Consider the following 16051-nt stretch of genomic DNA (forward strand, 5'->3'; position numbering starts at 1 on the left):
CCGTTCCAGAGTAGAAATTAACACCAAATTTGCCTTTCCAGAACGGCCCGTTCCAAATTTGCCTTGTTTGGAACGTCCCGTTCTGGTATTGGAACGGCCCGTTCTGCTTGATAAATTTTAGGTGTTTTTAGTTATGTTGGTACGGACCGTTCTTATATTGGAACGTCCCGTTCCGGGGTTCAGAACGACCCGTTCTGATTTTGGAACGGCCCGTTCCGATTTTGGAACTGCCCGTTCCGGGATACTAAAACCACCTTATTTGGCCTTTAGGCTTTCTGATGTCCTATCTTGTTGTTTGCCAGCTTCAGAATCTCTTTCCCTTCATAACGGAGGTCCATTTCTTTGTTTGTGTGCCCCGAGACGAAATTAGGTGTCTACACATAAAAATAAAATAGTGTGAATAGAACTTGTATGTTGACATGTAAAAAAAAAATCTTATTTGTTTGAATTTCTTTTTGTATTTTTTCTAATATAATAAATAAATTATTTTTTAGTGTATTTGTTTAAATTTTTTCATTTACTTCTTAAGTTTAAATATCTTTTTTTAGGGGAAGCTTAAATATCTTTCTAGTCTATATGAAATAAGTTAGTTCTGAGTTTGATCTTTATAATTTTTTCATCTTTATAAAATTTATAAATATTGTTTTGGTCCTTACAAAATATTTTTTTGTCTTAGTAAAATGAGTAAAATTTGATATTAATCTCTAAAAAATATATATTTTTATTATTCTCATTCGTTTGAAATTTAAAATCATCATTTTTTGGTCCATAAATATAATTTTATGGTAAATAAATAATATATTTCAAAAATTTATAAAAAAAACTTTAAATGTCACACATTAATTTATATCACTAACAACTATGAATAAGGTCTAATATTGTCATTTAAACTTTTAATTAATAAATAAATAAAAATAAATAAAAATAATTATATAATAATATAAATTAAAAATAATGTTTTTAAATTTTATAACAATGAAAAAATAATTTTTTTTACAGAAATCAAAGTCAACATTTAGTCATTTTTCATGTACTAAAAACATAATAAACCTATCTCTTAAAAAATTATTTTTTTGTAACATATTTTTTTTAAATTTCAAACTTGTCTCAAATTTAAAAGTCTTGTTGGATGTTAATATGTTTACTGAAGTCCATGGAGGAGTGTTGATAACCGTACACGTGTTGAAGAGTGGTTGGAAGAGAATCTAACGGTTGGCGGAGAAGGCGCGTATTGTTCCTCACCTTGCTCTCGTTATCGGTTATCCCTTCACTGTGTCTGTGCGTGCTGTGTCATCGCTAGAACAAGAATATGGCACTTCCCCTTCTTCGAATTCCCGCCATTCCCCTTACCAACCACCAACCCAACGCCCGCCGCAAAACCACCACGCCCACGGCGGAGCTCCAAACGGCGGTGGCGCGGACCGGTTACCAGTCTCCGTCTGTTGGTGTTCCCACTCATAAGGTCACAGTCCACGACAGACAACGAGGAATCGTTCACGAGTTCCTCGTACCCGAGGTATGATCCTTCCCGTTCCACCATTGTCCTCGATCTCGATGCCATAACCCTCTTCAGTTTCATTCCCTGTTGCAACTTGCCTCTGCATGCTATTAATACTTTATCCTTTTCTCTTTTCTAGCACTATTGCATGTCGATTTCGGTTTCCGTGGTTCAATAGGATAATGAATTATTGGTCCTTATTTGTATGTGAATGTGACTGTGATTTATGAAATGCAGGACCAATATATATTACATACTGCTGAGTCCCAGAATATTAACCTTCCATTCGCCTGCAGGCATGGTACTTACTTTTATCCTATTTGTTTATAATTTTCTGTTATTTTCTTGCGCAGGAATTTGTGGAATTTATGCCTAAATATGTTTGGTTTGAAAATGTTTGGAATTTATTATGTGTCTTTATACATTTAGTAAATAAAAATAAGAACAAAAATTGAAGTAAACTTTTTCATAAGCTAAAACTAACTTATATGAATTAAAAATAAGATTTTGATGAAGCTAATTGGGTGAACTTCTACAAATTAGTTTATGTATAAGCTAATTTTAGTTTATAAAGAAATTTATTTCATTTTTCCTTTCTACTTTTTTCTTAGAAGTGCTTTTGAAGAAGGTTACCCAAATAAGCTCATTTCATTTTTCCTTTCTATTTATGATTCAAATCTTTAAATGTTGTTGATATTTAAATATATTATCAATTTGTTTTTAAACTTTTAGAATGTTGTTGATATTATCAATTTGTTTTTAGGATTAGGATGCTGTTAGTATTTAAATTTTGTATTATATTTTAGTTCTATATATGAAGTGTGTGCTCGGAAACCCATTTAGACCATATTGAACAGAGATTTTCCAAATTCCAATGCACAAATGTAGAAGGAACTCTAAGGATGGATTGAAGTTCAGTTGAACGGAATTGATTTCCAAATACACCCTAAATTATAGTGTTGGAATTTTGTCGTACCCTTGGGAGATGATATACTTCCTATTTTCGTTTGTTCCTATTAGATCAGATGCTACAAGATCTCTAAGCCCATGTTAGTCCTTCATAAGATTTTTAGAAGTCGTTAAAAAAATTTTGTGAACCTATCATGTCTGGTTTCTCCATCTAAATTATTAATTTATTACTAATGACCTTTGCTGATGATAGATTCCATTTTGTCCTGGGTTTTATAAAAATATTGATAAAATAGGTGATTGTTTAAATTAGTGTAAAGTTTTTTTTTTTCATCTTATTGGGATATGGTAATTGTTTAATTGCTGAAGTTTGTCTTTGTAGATTTCCAAAGCATTATTGATACTTGTTCTCTCTGCTGCTTTTATTGCCTTCGTGATTGAAATATGTTGGGTCTGTAATGTCATTGATAGCTTCCTGATATTGTGCTTCTTTGGAATCTTTTATTGCAGGTTGTTGTACTAGCTGTGCTGTTCGTATAAAAGATGGACAGATTAGGCAACCAGAGGCACTTGGGATATCTGCCGAGTTGAGAGAGAAGGCACGTATAACTTATCTTTATTCTTTGTTTATGATTTTTTTAAAATACATGCTTGAAATGGTAATTTTGACTTGTTAAGTACCAATGCACAATTTTCTCGTGTTATGCTCAATATTAATAATCAGCATTTTTCCCATTTTTATTTGAAGTTTTAAGAGCAAAAGATATTGAGCACGAATCATGGTAAAACAATTTCGTTTTGTTAGAGTAAACTGTATTCTATTAGTTAGAGCTGTCTTTATATTCTGTTGTATCTAAAGTTGGTTGTATTATATCTAACCAACTATAGTAGTCTATAAATATCAATCAATTGGTACCTCTCTAGAAAGATTATCAACAATAATTTTTCTCTGTTTTCTCTCAATTCTCTCTATATTGCACCATTCTAACAAGTTTGTGCATGTTACTGTAGAGTAGATGAGGATGGATTAGTGGTATAGAACCATATGCTTTGTTCAAGTTTTGAGATACTAAATCCAAACGCATTAGTCTGATGTCTTACCTGTCAATAATTTACCCTATTCTCTTAGCAAATAAAAGGACATTGAAAGTTATGTCTTTTGTCATAGTGTCAATGCACTGAACTAGTACTTACTATTTTCCTTTAATTATTTTCATTAGCTGTAATTATGATTCAAAACCGAAATAAAAATCAACTGTAACACTATGAACCACTGTACATGTACAGACATTCTATTAATGGGATGCTGTTTCCTATACGTTAACCTGGACAAAAATATTTGTATTCTGATGTTTAGCCTCTTCCATGGTTACCTTGCACTATAGTTTTCAGAAAAGCTAAAATATAGAAATATGACTTTTTGGTTTGTTCCTGCAATGAAAAGAACAATGAGAATTGAAAAGGATTTACTTATTCAAATAAGGGCTTATTTTAAATCTTAAAAGTACAGCTATTTGTAATTTTTTTTTTTTAGTTTATTCCTGCTCTGATTGTATGCATAGTTTGCATTTTGTTTCCTGGGTCAGTGTCTCAATTCCAGAGCCCTTGTACAAATTAATAAATTAGATTAGATACATACAACGGAACAAAGATGTTTCCCACCTTATGGTTAGTTTGGTGCCATATGCAATAATTGTTCCTTTTCCATAAATAAAAGTTAAATAGTTACAACTTTGGGGAAAATGTTATATAATAATAATGACAGTATTTATCATCATTGTCATCATCATCTTGTTGTTATTAAAATTTTCACTCTTTTATTGCTGAGTTGGACAAGTGTGTGAAATTTTTATTGCATTTCAGGGTTATGCACTTCTTTGTGTGGGCTTCCCAACCTCTGATGTTGAAGTGGAAACTCAAGATGAAGATGAGGTAATGAGCAAAATTACAATCTTAGTTTGATACTAATGGATGCCAATCAGATCAACTTTAAGGAAATGTTTTTTTATTTTGATATTGCTAGAATATCTACAAAATATCTTTACCATATCTTTAATATTTTTTAATACTTTTTATGTGATTTATAGAATAAATCATGGAATCAATGTCATCTAGATGAGTAAGCAATCTTAGAAGTTATTGCCTGATTTCATTATATTTCCTGATTTTCCCCAATTTATTTAGTGTTATAGTTTTGTTTTATCAACGGACTAGAGCTTGTACTCACTAGTACTCGATGGAATTATTTGTATGAAAATGGCCTTTGAGTTGGTATTTTGTATCACATTGTAATACGCCATATCAATCTAAAGAAGTATCTATACCCTCCATAATACTATAATTATGGCATGGTATCAAGTTAGTACAATCATCCTTTGTGTCCTAGTCGGTTAGTCCTGTCATTTTCTCATTGTCATGTTCTTTAAATCTGAAATCCACTCCGAAGATTTCTATATCTGTCTATTTTCTATTTTTTGGTTGTGACAAATTACAAGAATCAAGGGGTTTTCCTTTTTTTGGGTTCCTTCTACCCGCTATTGGTTCACCATGTTTCACTTTCTGGCAAGCTTTTTCCTTTTATTTCCTTCTCAGTATGCTTAAATTAAATCATCGTCTTTGCTGAAGTTCTTCCTTTCTATGGTATTATTGTTGGTTTTCTAATCTTGGCATATCATCAAAGGAGAGAGTGAGAATAATGATATGTGCCAAATTTATACCTCAATGCGGGTGTTTGTTAGGTCATTATCTTTCCATTGACCATCATTTTCAGTGAATCATACCAATGGTGCCTTCTTACCCATTGGCAATCATCCCATGGTGACTTAATGTTGGTTGACTCACTCAATTCCTGGATTTAATTTCCAAATTTATCGAGTCTCCTAAATTTTCTTGCAGTCTTAAGCTTCCAAATACTATGCTTGAACTTGGAGAAGCTTTATTTCTTGTTGTGTATGATTGCTTGTGAAGGTTATTGTTGTTTCTGGTCAAATGATTAGAGCAAATTAGCTTCATTTCTCCCTTTTAGGATTTAGCAAGGTTGTTTATTTTTATTTACTGCATCATAAAGAGACCCTATCCTGATATTTAGGTACCATAATTGGGTCCTAAAATCATTGCTAAAGATTACCAAACCTGTATATGCTGTAGCTTCGTAGTACCTATTGCAATGTAACTAGTAAATTGATGCTGATCCTCTTTTCAGAGAAGTCTTTTGTTCCTTGGTATATAATATACTAATAAATTCTTCAGGTTGACGATCATGTTATCTGTCTTGCTGAGTTATCTTTCTAGTAGTTTCCTCTCTTTTGCACCTTTATCATCCATTTAGTTGTTTTCCATCTGTTTTGTTGAGCCTGGTTTATATTTTTGTCATTTTCTTTTAAAAGTGTTTATTGCAATAAGCTTAAACTTTGTGGGAGTGTTAGAACTTATAATATCAACGAAATATTTCATCATATCTTGATTGTATCTTTGGAAATATTAGAATATCTCAAATGATCTTCAAAATATATTGTGAAATCAAATTAATCAAAGCAATTTTAGATTTTTTTTTTTTTTTTTTTTTTTTTGTATTTCATGTTTATTTAGTGTTAGTAATCTTGCTGTATTACTAGAGTCTTGTATTCTCTGGGAACTCACCTAATTATTAGCATAATAACTAGAACTTTTGGGTTAATATTTTGTATCCCATCACAATACCCACTATCAATCTAGTATCCTAATGTATTTTTTTTAATTCTCTTTCGTAATCTCAACCAATCATATACTGTGAAATTTTTTCTTGTAAAGTGCTTTTGAGGCCAAATAAAATTGTCTTTATTTTTATTATCATATTCGTCTGTGAGGTTTGTAAGATAAGAAATTGTTGTTTGTTGTCATCGTTGTATTTATTTAATTCTTGATAACCATGTTGTCATTTGTGAAGTTTTGTCATTTTTTTTTATATAAAATTGTCAAAAAAAAAAAATTTGTTGCGGTCGTCGTTGGGAAACTGGCTGACATTTGTTACTGAATATTGTTTATGAATATAATAAATCCTTGGCACATACAGGTATATTGGCTTCAATTTGGACGTTATTTTGCTCGAGGACCAGTGGTAAGTTCTGTTTGTAACTTTTTATTATTTTTTTTTGGGAATGAGATGGTTATTGTTTTTTATTATGCGACTTTTAACCCGAAAATTGTTTACAGGAAAGAGATGACTATGCCTTGGAGTTGGCCATGGGTGACGAGTAAGCAATGTAGAAAATCTGACAATTAGTGGAGCAAAGAATGTGAATATTCTGTTTCCCTTATTTTTTAAACATTTCTAGTTCTACTATGTTTTCTTGTCTCCCCCACTAAATATTCTATTGTGAGAATTCCAAGTAAAACCCCGTGCTATATCTTTTTCCCTATTTGGCATGGTATAGAAGATGTGGGTATATTCCTGTTTAAGGTTCAATGTTCTAATCATGAGTGAACTACGATTAAAACGATTAAATTTATATAAATATTTTTTAAAATATAATATACTATGAAATATCAAAAGAAAAACCAGGAAATATAACTCCTTTGGTAGAGCTTCATTCTTGGAACTGGGACGATGCGATTGCAGACTGGATGTCTAATTGTTTGAATAATATTTATTCCATGACATTAAAAATAAAAATTAAACATTATTTATGAAGTATGTGTTAATAAAAAGTTTTCTCAAAGAGGCTTTTGCATATTCCTACACTGATTATAATGGATGTGAGTGTAGTATCTTGTTGCCTTAAAAAAAATTGTTTTGTCACATTCACATGTAAACAATAATATAAAACATTAGCAACTTCAAGCCCCCACATTGGTGGTGCAATCATTAAAAATTAGGAGACTAAAGATAGGATCAAAATTGTAAATTAACAAAAAGAAAAAATCAAAACTACAATTTAGTCAAAGAAATTAGGTGCATGCAAGAGAGAAAAATCAAAGCATATCCCATAAAAAATCCTAAAAGTCTAAAAAATACGCATTATCCACGGATACAAGAGATAAACATTAAACACTAAACATTACCGATGAGATAAAAAAAATATCAAGAATAAAAGGAAAAAAATCTTATTATTAGTTATAAACATCTTGATCCTTACATAATGGCGCAATCATGGTTTAGTGGGAGCAGTTTATTTTAAAAATAAAATTATTATTATTATTATTATTATTATTATTATTATTATGAAATGAAATAAAATGTAAGATAAAAAGGAATTGTTCAACTAAATAAATTGAACAATATTCATACAGCTAAAAATAGAATGAAGTGTTAAAAAAAAGCAAGTAAAAGACAATTTGACTAGAGTGACAAATGGAGAACATTGAATTTAAACATATAAAAATAGAGATAAAATACCGAAATTCTACATATATAATTATAATTTTCTCGAAATGAAACTGCATTTGCATCCTCACTTAAATGTAGATTTGCCAATGTCCTTGCATGCATTAACTTTAATAGAGTTCTTATACGAAGCTACACCCCCACCATTGTCATCACATACATCAATTTTAATAGAGTTCTTATAAATAATTTGACCCTTACATGGACATGAAGATACATCAAAGATCATACAGAGGATAATCAAGGTCACAAAAGTTCCATTTCTTGACCTAGTGTTGAGAAGTTTATATTGGAATAAAGTATTTTTTTAAAATGTTTCATTTTTTATATTAACATAGTCTATCCAGATAAAAATATAAGCAAATAAATAAATGTGTGTGATAGATTAAAATACAAATAAATCTTAACTAATTTCACATAATTTTTTTTTGGTAAAGTTTCACTTAATTTAATGATACAATCTTTAAAATATCTTATATTTAATTGATATTTTATTTCCAATGATTTTTTTTATTCTTGGTGTCAAATTTCAATGAAAAATAATTTAAGAATAAATATTTTTAAATGAGATTAATAAAATTAAATTATAATTAACTATTTTTCATAATTAGTGTAAACATTTTTTATTCTTATATTTTAGTCGGAAGAAAGTATGCCATGGTATACTATCATCTTTGAAAATACAAGAGAAGTATTAAATTTCGAATGGTATAAATGATTTTTCGTAACGATAGTGCGGATTTTCATCTTCTTCGGAGAGGTTGGTTACAATGGACATCCCCATGAGGCTCTTCAAGACTTGATGCAAGCAGATGCCAGTGGCACAACTTTCTTACATGTTTAGTACTTGTACAGGTAGGGGGGTTCGGCCACCACCCCATCGACCGCCGAATGGCGGAACCAGGAAGCCGAATACCAATCGGCCACCAGGATTGGCCTACCATCATTTGGTACTCTTAATCAAAGATTAGAGGTTAATTAGTCGATTAAGGTGTATTACCTAATACGGTAAATATGTCACAGGGCCCATGGGGTCCAGGGCCCATAAATGTCAGTATAAATAGCTCAGGACAAAAGGTAACGTCACTGTTCATTAATTATCCTAGATATTCGAGTTTGTCCTGACTTGAGCGTTGGAGTACCTTTTGCAGGTACCAACCCCTTCACCAGCGCATTGGATCGGAGCTCTCGTTCGGCCTTTGGACTACTAGAAGACTTAATGTGCCCATACAGTACTTTTTTTTTTATAATCATTTGTAAATAAATAAACATGATTTTTTGTGAAGTAACTTTATAAAAGAGAAAATTGAAAACCAAAAAAGTTTTGCCTAGTTTTGTCAATTACTCAGTCAAGTTTGGAGTGGTTTTTCGATTTTATATAGTTTCGAAAATTTTGAAAACTTAAATCAGTTCTGAGTTTTCAATTTCAATTTATTTTTTAGCTTTTAAAAAGTTGTCGCAAATTGAAGATGAATTCAAAAAGCCAATTGTTCTATCATATCTCGCTCCTTTATAAAATCATATAATATAAAAACATATTGACACATAAAAGTAATTATAAATAAAAATAATAATTAAACATGCCAAAAAATAAAAAAAAATATAAAAATATTTTGAAAGAATATAAATTTCCTCAATAAAATTAAATTAAAAAAAAATGACACCAACAATTACACATGAATAAACACTAATAACATTGAAAAATATCATATATACACATAAAAGAGAAAAGTGCATAGGTTTAAATATTTTAAAATGTCATGGAAATAAGAATTTACTACAATTTAATTACTGTGTTACATTCCATAATCCTTGAGCCATTCAATAGGTATCATTCTTTTGTTCATCATATAATGCCAAAAAGGCAAAAACACATTTCTCCATGTCTTCTTTCAATGTCTTTATTGCCTTTGTAAAAGGAGCAGCACTAATGGCTTCAAGTTTGCCAAGATGCTTAAACAAGTAATCAATTTCGTATTATTTCCACTATCTTGTCCATTTACTTCGCTAGTAGCACCCTACAATCTAACTTGTACTCATCCTCTCCCAAATATCAAGTTCAAGTTTATTAGAAACACAAATAGATTCCACCCACGAGTAAGAGTGATGGTGCAACATGCATAAGTTCCACCAACAAAACAATGCGGAGAAGGTAAAAGATGTTGAAGCAGAAATGTAACAATAGTTAGTGGGGTTAGCGTGAAACTTCAAATAGAATTTAGTAAACTTATTTTTATTCTTGTTTTATAATTAAGTGAAGAAAAACTAAATTAAAATTTATTCAAAGTAATCGATCTTCTTGACCCAATGATCGAACGTTTTGATTTCAAATTTGTGTTTTAGATCGAGAGCAGGAAGTCACAACCACCCGAACGGGCCCCATTTACTTTTTTTCAAAAATTTTCCTCCTTCAACCAATGATTAGCTATGAAGTATTGTAACAATTTTTGTAGGCTTTTCATAATGCCAAATAGCACTGTCAGGAAATGTAAAGCAACTATTTTGCAGGATATATGAACTCCATGAGAATTGAAAAATGGGCCGCGATTGAATTTGCCATTGGAAACAATGTTTTGTCAATTTAGAATAGTGATAGAATAGAAAGATTAAAATGGATTGGGATGGCAACCTGTCTTTTGATTCAATTGGGCTCCATGATATAAATATGCCTATGGTCATGGACCAGCTGAAGAAGAAATAACGTTGATGCAAATAATGCAGCGTCAGGATAGCGTATAACTTGGTTTTGTCATTTGGGAATACAGATAAACCCACGAATAAATAAGATTGGATTTACCCTTTAATTTTTATTCAGTTGGGCTCCATGATAGAAATATCCATGTTTGTTTTGGTCCATCTGAAGAAGAAAACAGTTGCATAATGTTATGAAATAATGCAGAATCAAAAGAAGAATATACCATTGTGGTCCATTGCTCTACTAGTAAAAGAGTCACTCCGAGCAAGATGGTGAGTGAAGTGCACACTCTACCCCACAAGGCTTGATTGAATGTCAAGAAGGGTTTCTCATGCATGATAACTATTTGGTAAAGGAATTGATTCTTCTCTTACTCAACAAGTTGAAATTGGTTAAACAGATAAAGGAGAATGTGCAAAGTTGATAGTGATGAATACAAGAACGTGGAGGAAAAAAAAAAACAGATAATGGTGAAAAGTGTTAAATGAGAAACTTCAATGTATAAACAACATTGTCCAGAGTGACAAAGACAGCCAATTATTGATGCTTTAGTAGCAAGTTATGGAAAGGACCAACAAGGATTCATAAGAAACTCTCTCTAAATAAATGGTTGAAATTATTCACATTGTTTTCATCTTTGGTTAAATCAAGTCCTCAATTAAGACATTCATAAACTTCTCTAGCTTAATTCTCAGCCAATGACTCCTAGTTCAATCGAGACAGTTACAGCCAAATATCATTTAAACTTAGTTTTATAGTCTCACAGTTTTCAATTGAACATGACATTTAAAAAATGATTGGAACCAAAATTTGCTCTGGAGTGCTGATAACGGTATGACTGACATAAACAAGACTGTTGGAGAACATTGGCCAACATCAAAGGGCCAGGCTTCGAAATGTAAGAAGACATGTCCATGTCGTTCACTAACTATGATTTTTGCTTACTCCTAGTGCTTCAAGTGGAAGACAGGGCACAGTAGAGGTCGAAAAGGACATAAATTGTGTTAAACTACCAAATATGTTGCTATGTGGTGTGATTAGGAAAAGATGTTATCTCATTCTTGTTATGAAAATAAAAAATTTCTGAGTTAAAATTAACTTATGTTGCAAATTATTTTGTTGAAATTTTCTCATTTTTAAAAATCTTTTTTAACTTATACATAAACTAATTTCTTATAAAATAAGAAATTAGTTTATAAAAAGAAAATATGAAGAAAAAATAAAATAAATTTCTTCACAAGTTAAAATTAATTTACTCATTATATAATTTTTAAAAAAAATTCATGGTAATTTCCTCAAAAACTCCTGTTTTACTTATGTATAAACTAATCTTAACTTATGAACAAACTAATTTCACTTTTTTTACTCATTTTCTTTTCCAATAAGTGTTTCTAGAGAAGCCAAATAGCTCAAAGTCTCCAATGTGTATCCGATTCTTTATTAACAAGGTTTGTCTAAGTAAAACACTCGTGATGTTGGCCAAGGAAGTCAAAATCAGTAATGAGAAACCATAGAATAAACTATCCTTTGCTGAATAATCCTCAGCTCATTTTCATTCTGAAATATCTTTATGGGAATTTTGGAGCCAGATGTTATCATGTTGAATCAGCCCATCTAGTGTTTCAAGTTTCAACCGACTGATTAACTTTTGTGGTCGTACTTGGACCTTTTCTTATTCAAAAAGGCAAAAAGTATCTCAAAGAAATTAGAGGTGTTTGGTGCTCCATATGAGCAGTTGAGATTTTCTCATCTATTGCTGTAAACACATACCAAAACATTCTCAACCACTTATTTAGTGATTGGGAGGGTTACGTCAATTACTTTCTATCTGTGCATATATGATTTCTAATAATACAAACTATCTACAGCTGAAAATAAACTTTACACCCAATCTAAAGATGAGAAATTTCAAAACACTCAGAATCTGAAAACTTATCATAAATAGTTCTTCATACACCCAATCTAACAAAAATATTTAATACAATCACGCAAGGGAAAAATAACTCTATACATGTGAAAAGAGTTTCCTCTCCAATCTGATAACTCTTAATTCCTTAAGGGCGATATGTGATAAGCAAAACCAAAGTTGTAGAGTCTATAATGACCTTGCCATAGTATGTTTTAGGTGCTGAACTTCTGCTCAGTGGTGCTTGCTGTGGCCTGCATCATTTAAATTCTGGAGTAAATCATTGCTCATATCAGAAAATTCTGGAGTTCTAGATTCTGCTCATCCATAAAAACACTTTTCAAATTGGACAAAAACCCTCTATTTTCATTCCTTCTATTTATTAAGTAAAAAAAAAAATTGATCTTATTTGCTACCAATTAAAAAATAATGGTCTATCTCTACTGTTCCAAAACTAATAGAGGGAAAGTTATGTGTTCTACAAAAACACAACCGCATAGATCCTTTTCAATAAGATTTTGATTAAAGACGGTATAAAGAAATCTACTTAGGCCTTGTTTGAATAAACTTTTATCTAAATACTTATCAGAAAAGAAAATAAGAAGGTAAAATGCATTAAATTTTTCTTTAAGTTACAATCAACTTATTTATCTTGACTTTTGGAGAAGTATAATGAAAAAGCTTCAACAAAAGTTAAATGCAGAAGTTGATTTTAACTTATTTGAGAAACTCAATTCCTTTTATCCTCTTATTTTCTTTTCCTATGAGTTGTTTATTGACAAGTTTATCCAAACATACTCTTAATAAGAAACAAGAGATTATACTGACCCCAACTGATGTTACAAAATTGCAAACTGCACATTTCACGGATCTTGCTCCATATTGGTACATGAGTAGCATCCTGCAGTTCCCACAGTTGACATGTGCCACCTGATTTGCTGTCACAATACACATTTGATGCTTACCCACAAAATAGGGACTTAAATCATACTGATTTAGCTCACAAAAGAAACATGTCTTAATGTCTGTCCAATGTCCATCATGCACACACACAATTCTTTAAACCTCAGAGTCCATTAATAGTATAATACCTTCCAAAGCTAGATTGACCGTGTGACAACAAGAGCATTGGACACTTGTCGCTCCCCTGATGTACATGAGTAAAGTATGGCAACCTCCACAAACTAGCTGGGCCATTTCTGTGCCTGTCGCACACACATAAGTGCTTGTGATTTAGCTGCCTCATGATCAGTTGATTGAAAACAGTGATAGGTAGAAAATTGAAGTTACAAATAGCCTACACAGTACACACCAGGGGAGTTATGTAGAGAAAAATAGACTTAGGAGAAACTGCATCATACCAGGAGGCGGCACTGCTGTGACTGCATTGCAAACTGCACAGCACACTGAGGTGGCTCCAACTGGAAAGACTAGAAGGTTTCTACACCCTGAACAGACAAGTTGACTCTGTGCACCTGGCATCAATAAACATTTGATGTGAAATAATTTGATTTATCAAATAAACAAGCACATGCTAAAAGTTCTATCATTTAACCTATCTGATAGACATGTTCAGTTTTCAAATGGTAAGTCAGCCCAGATGAGAAATTGGACTATTTCAAAGAATTGCAACTAAAAAAGCACATCACCGGTTACTCAAATCCACACATTCCACAGAAATCAGAGTCTCAGAGAAATTTCACTCAAAAATCTTCATATCCAATCCACCATTTCTCCTTTAAACAAATAGGAAAGTGGATTTATTTTTTTTTCCTTTTAATTGTGAGTTTTATGTTCAAATTTATAATTTTGTCCAAATGGTGGAAAAGAACTGAGAATTGAAATCTCCAATCATTCCATCTCCATAAAGCAATGATGATGGTAAGATTGTTTCTTTTTGTCAACCAAGAGAGAAGAGAGAAATGAAGACAAGATACCATTAGCTGGTGGTGTATAGGGAGCTGGTGGTGTTGGGTAGGGGGCAAGTGGAACTGGCATTATAAAGGACTCAAAAATGTTATCTTTCTCTGCCAAACTCTACACAGAGAACAAAGCACTTTCTCCCATTTTTTCAGCCCCTGGAAAATAAGAAAATATAATAAAGACTCAATCTGGGGAGGGAAAAAAAGTGATGCAGATGGTGATGGAAGATAAAGGCATGATGAAGTAGAGTGAGAGGGAAACCAGTGAAGCAGAAGGTGCCAGCAAATCAAATGATAAAGTAAGAATCAAACTAGTAGCTTCTCCTTATGCATGAAGGTGTAGGGAATGAGTCCAGAAGGAATAAGAGTTAAGGCACTTTCAGAGGAAGTTGCAATTATGTAATGTGGGAGAGGAGGAGATACTCAAATACATTATACATGTCCTATGGCAACTTGCCAGTTGCTGCTGACAAAGTAGAGAGAGAGAGAAATAAGAGGAAAAGGATATAAATGGACACTAGAAAAATAAGATTTAGAAAAGATTTGAATGTATATTATAGCATAGTCTAAGAGCGGTGATTAAATTACTTTGTCATTTTCTCTTTAAAATTGTACTCTATGCATATCAAAAGAAAAATATTGTTATAATTTAATTTATTTATAATGTGATTCTTAAAAAAAAAAAAGTATTTTTCTTTTGTGACTTATAACATCATTGTAAGTTTATGAGGTATTTTCAATGAAAGAGTCATTTTATTTAACTTAAATTGCGGATTGTCTTGTGCTTGAAAAACTTTTTTTTTTACATTAATACTTTCTCTTATTTTTTTAAGATTTAAATTAAAAGTGTTATTTAGTCCTTAAATAAGAACTAATTTAAATTATATTTTGTATTAATAAGTAGTGGATAGTTGGAATAATTTGTACAAGATACTAAGTTTGAATATTTTTATTGTTATTGTAATTCATATGAATAAGAAAGAAATTTAAAATACGTTTTGAATTAATTATTTTTTTATAAGAAATATCCTTGTTGAAAATGTGTCTTTAGATGATGTAGTAGTTTTAATTTTGGTTTGTATAAGTCAATGATAAAAAAAATATTATTGTACTATTAGTGGATTAGTTAGTTTTAGATTTTATTCTTCACTTATTAGTAGCAACTTCTAAGATTATGAAGCATGATTTTTATCTAGATATTTTAGTGTATTTAAATTAGTTAGTTTTAGATTTTATTCTTCATTTATTAGTAGTAGCTTCTAAGACCACAGAGCATGATTTTTAATTTTTTTATCTAGATATTTTAGTGTATTTAAATATAAGTCATTTTCAATAAAATATGATATGTTTTGCAATGAAAAACAGAGTTATGTTGCTTCCTTACTTTCTTTATCCTAAAACTAAACCAACAATTGGTATTAAGAGTCTTTCTTCTTGAGGGACCTCTTTAGATTGAGAGCCTACCATATAAACTCTAAAACTCATAATGAATATACAAATTGAAAACCTAGTTGTTGCGCCTCTAGTTTTTATGGAGAAAATTACTAAGTTTGGGAACTTAAGATGCAATCCTATCTAGAAATTGTAGATCTTTGGGAAGGCATGGAGGAGGATTATGCAATTTCTCCATTACCAGACAACCCTGCAATTTCTCAAATTAAAATTTACAAAGAGCATAAGCAAAGGAAAGAAAAGGCCAAAGCGTGTTTATTCAATGATGTATCACTAAGGAATTTTTACTAGAATCACGATGTTGAAA

The 16051-nt window shown here is 31.2% G+C and overlaps 2 protein-coding genes across 2 annotated transcripts; one reads left to right on the top strand and one right to left on the bottom strand.

Moving 5' to 3' along the window:
* Window positions 1-1255: 1255 nt before the first annotated feature.
* Window positions 1256-6844, top strand: FDC2 (2Fe-2S ferredoxin-like superfamily protein). Its single transcript, XM_020350312.3, has 6 exons — window positions 1256-1516; window positions 1736-1799; window positions 2918-3006; window positions 4271-4339; window positions 6459-6503; window positions 6599-6844. Exons 1-6 carry the CDS (start codon window positions 1310-1312, stop codon window positions 6641-6643), a joined length of 519 nt encoding a protein of 172 aa, XP_020205901.1. The 5' UTR covers window positions 1256-1309; the 3' UTR covers window positions 6644-6844.
* A 5513-nt stretch (window positions 6845-12357) lies between these two features.
* Window positions 12358-14804, bottom strand: LOC109791057 (protein LOL1). The gene is made up of 6 exons (XM_020350310.3): window positions 14555-14804; window positions 14308-14448; window positions 13732-13845; window positions 13462-13575; window positions 13199-13308; window positions 12358-12624 (listed from the first exon to the last, which is right to left on the bottom strand). The coding sequence occupies exons 2-6, from the start codon at window positions 14366-14368 to the stop codon at window positions 12586-12588; spliced, it is 438 nt and encodes a 145-aa protein (XP_020205899.1). The 5' UTR covers window positions 14369-14448; window positions 14555-14804; the 3' UTR covers window positions 12358-12585.
* Window positions 14805-16051: the final 1247 nt, after the last annotated feature.

This window comes from Cajanus cajan, chromosome 5 (genome assembly GCF_000230855.2).
Source record: "Cajanus cajan strain Asha chromosome 5, NIPB_CcT2T_4, whole genome shotgun sequence".
Taxonomy (NCBI): Eukaryota; Viridiplantae; Streptophyta; class Magnoliopsida; order Fabales; family Fabaceae; genus Cajanus; species Cajanus cajan.

What these genes read in the sequence shown, in the direction of transcription:
- FDC2 (XM_020350312.3), top strand. Translation starts at nt 1,310, where the DNA reads ATGGCACTTCCCCTTCTTCGAATTCCCGCCATTCCCCTTACCAACCAC. An exon ending in TCCATTCGCCTGCAGGCATG is followed by an intron (nt 1,800 to 2,917) that starts GTACTTACTTTT and finishes CTTTTATTGCAG; the next exon opens with GTTGTTGTACTAGCTGTGCT. An exon ending in ATTTTGCTCGAGGACCAGTG is followed by an intron (nt 6,504 to 6,598) that starts GTAAGTTCTGTT and finishes AATTGTTTACAG; the next exon opens with GAAAGAGATGACTATGCCTT.
- LOC109791057 (XM_020350310.3), bottom strand. Translation starts at nt 14,368, where the DNA reads ATGCCAGTTCCACTTGCCCCCTACCCAACACCACCAGCTCCCTATACA. An exon ending in CTATACACCACCAGCTAATG is followed by an intron (nt 13,846 to 14,307) that starts GTATCTTGTCTT and finishes TATTGATGCCAG; the next exon opens with GTGCACAGAGTCAACTTGTC. An exon ending in GGTCAATCTAGCTTTGGAAG is followed by an intron (nt 13,309 to 13,461) that starts GTATTATACTAT and finishes GTATTGTGACAG; the next exon opens with CAAATCAGGTGGCACATGTC.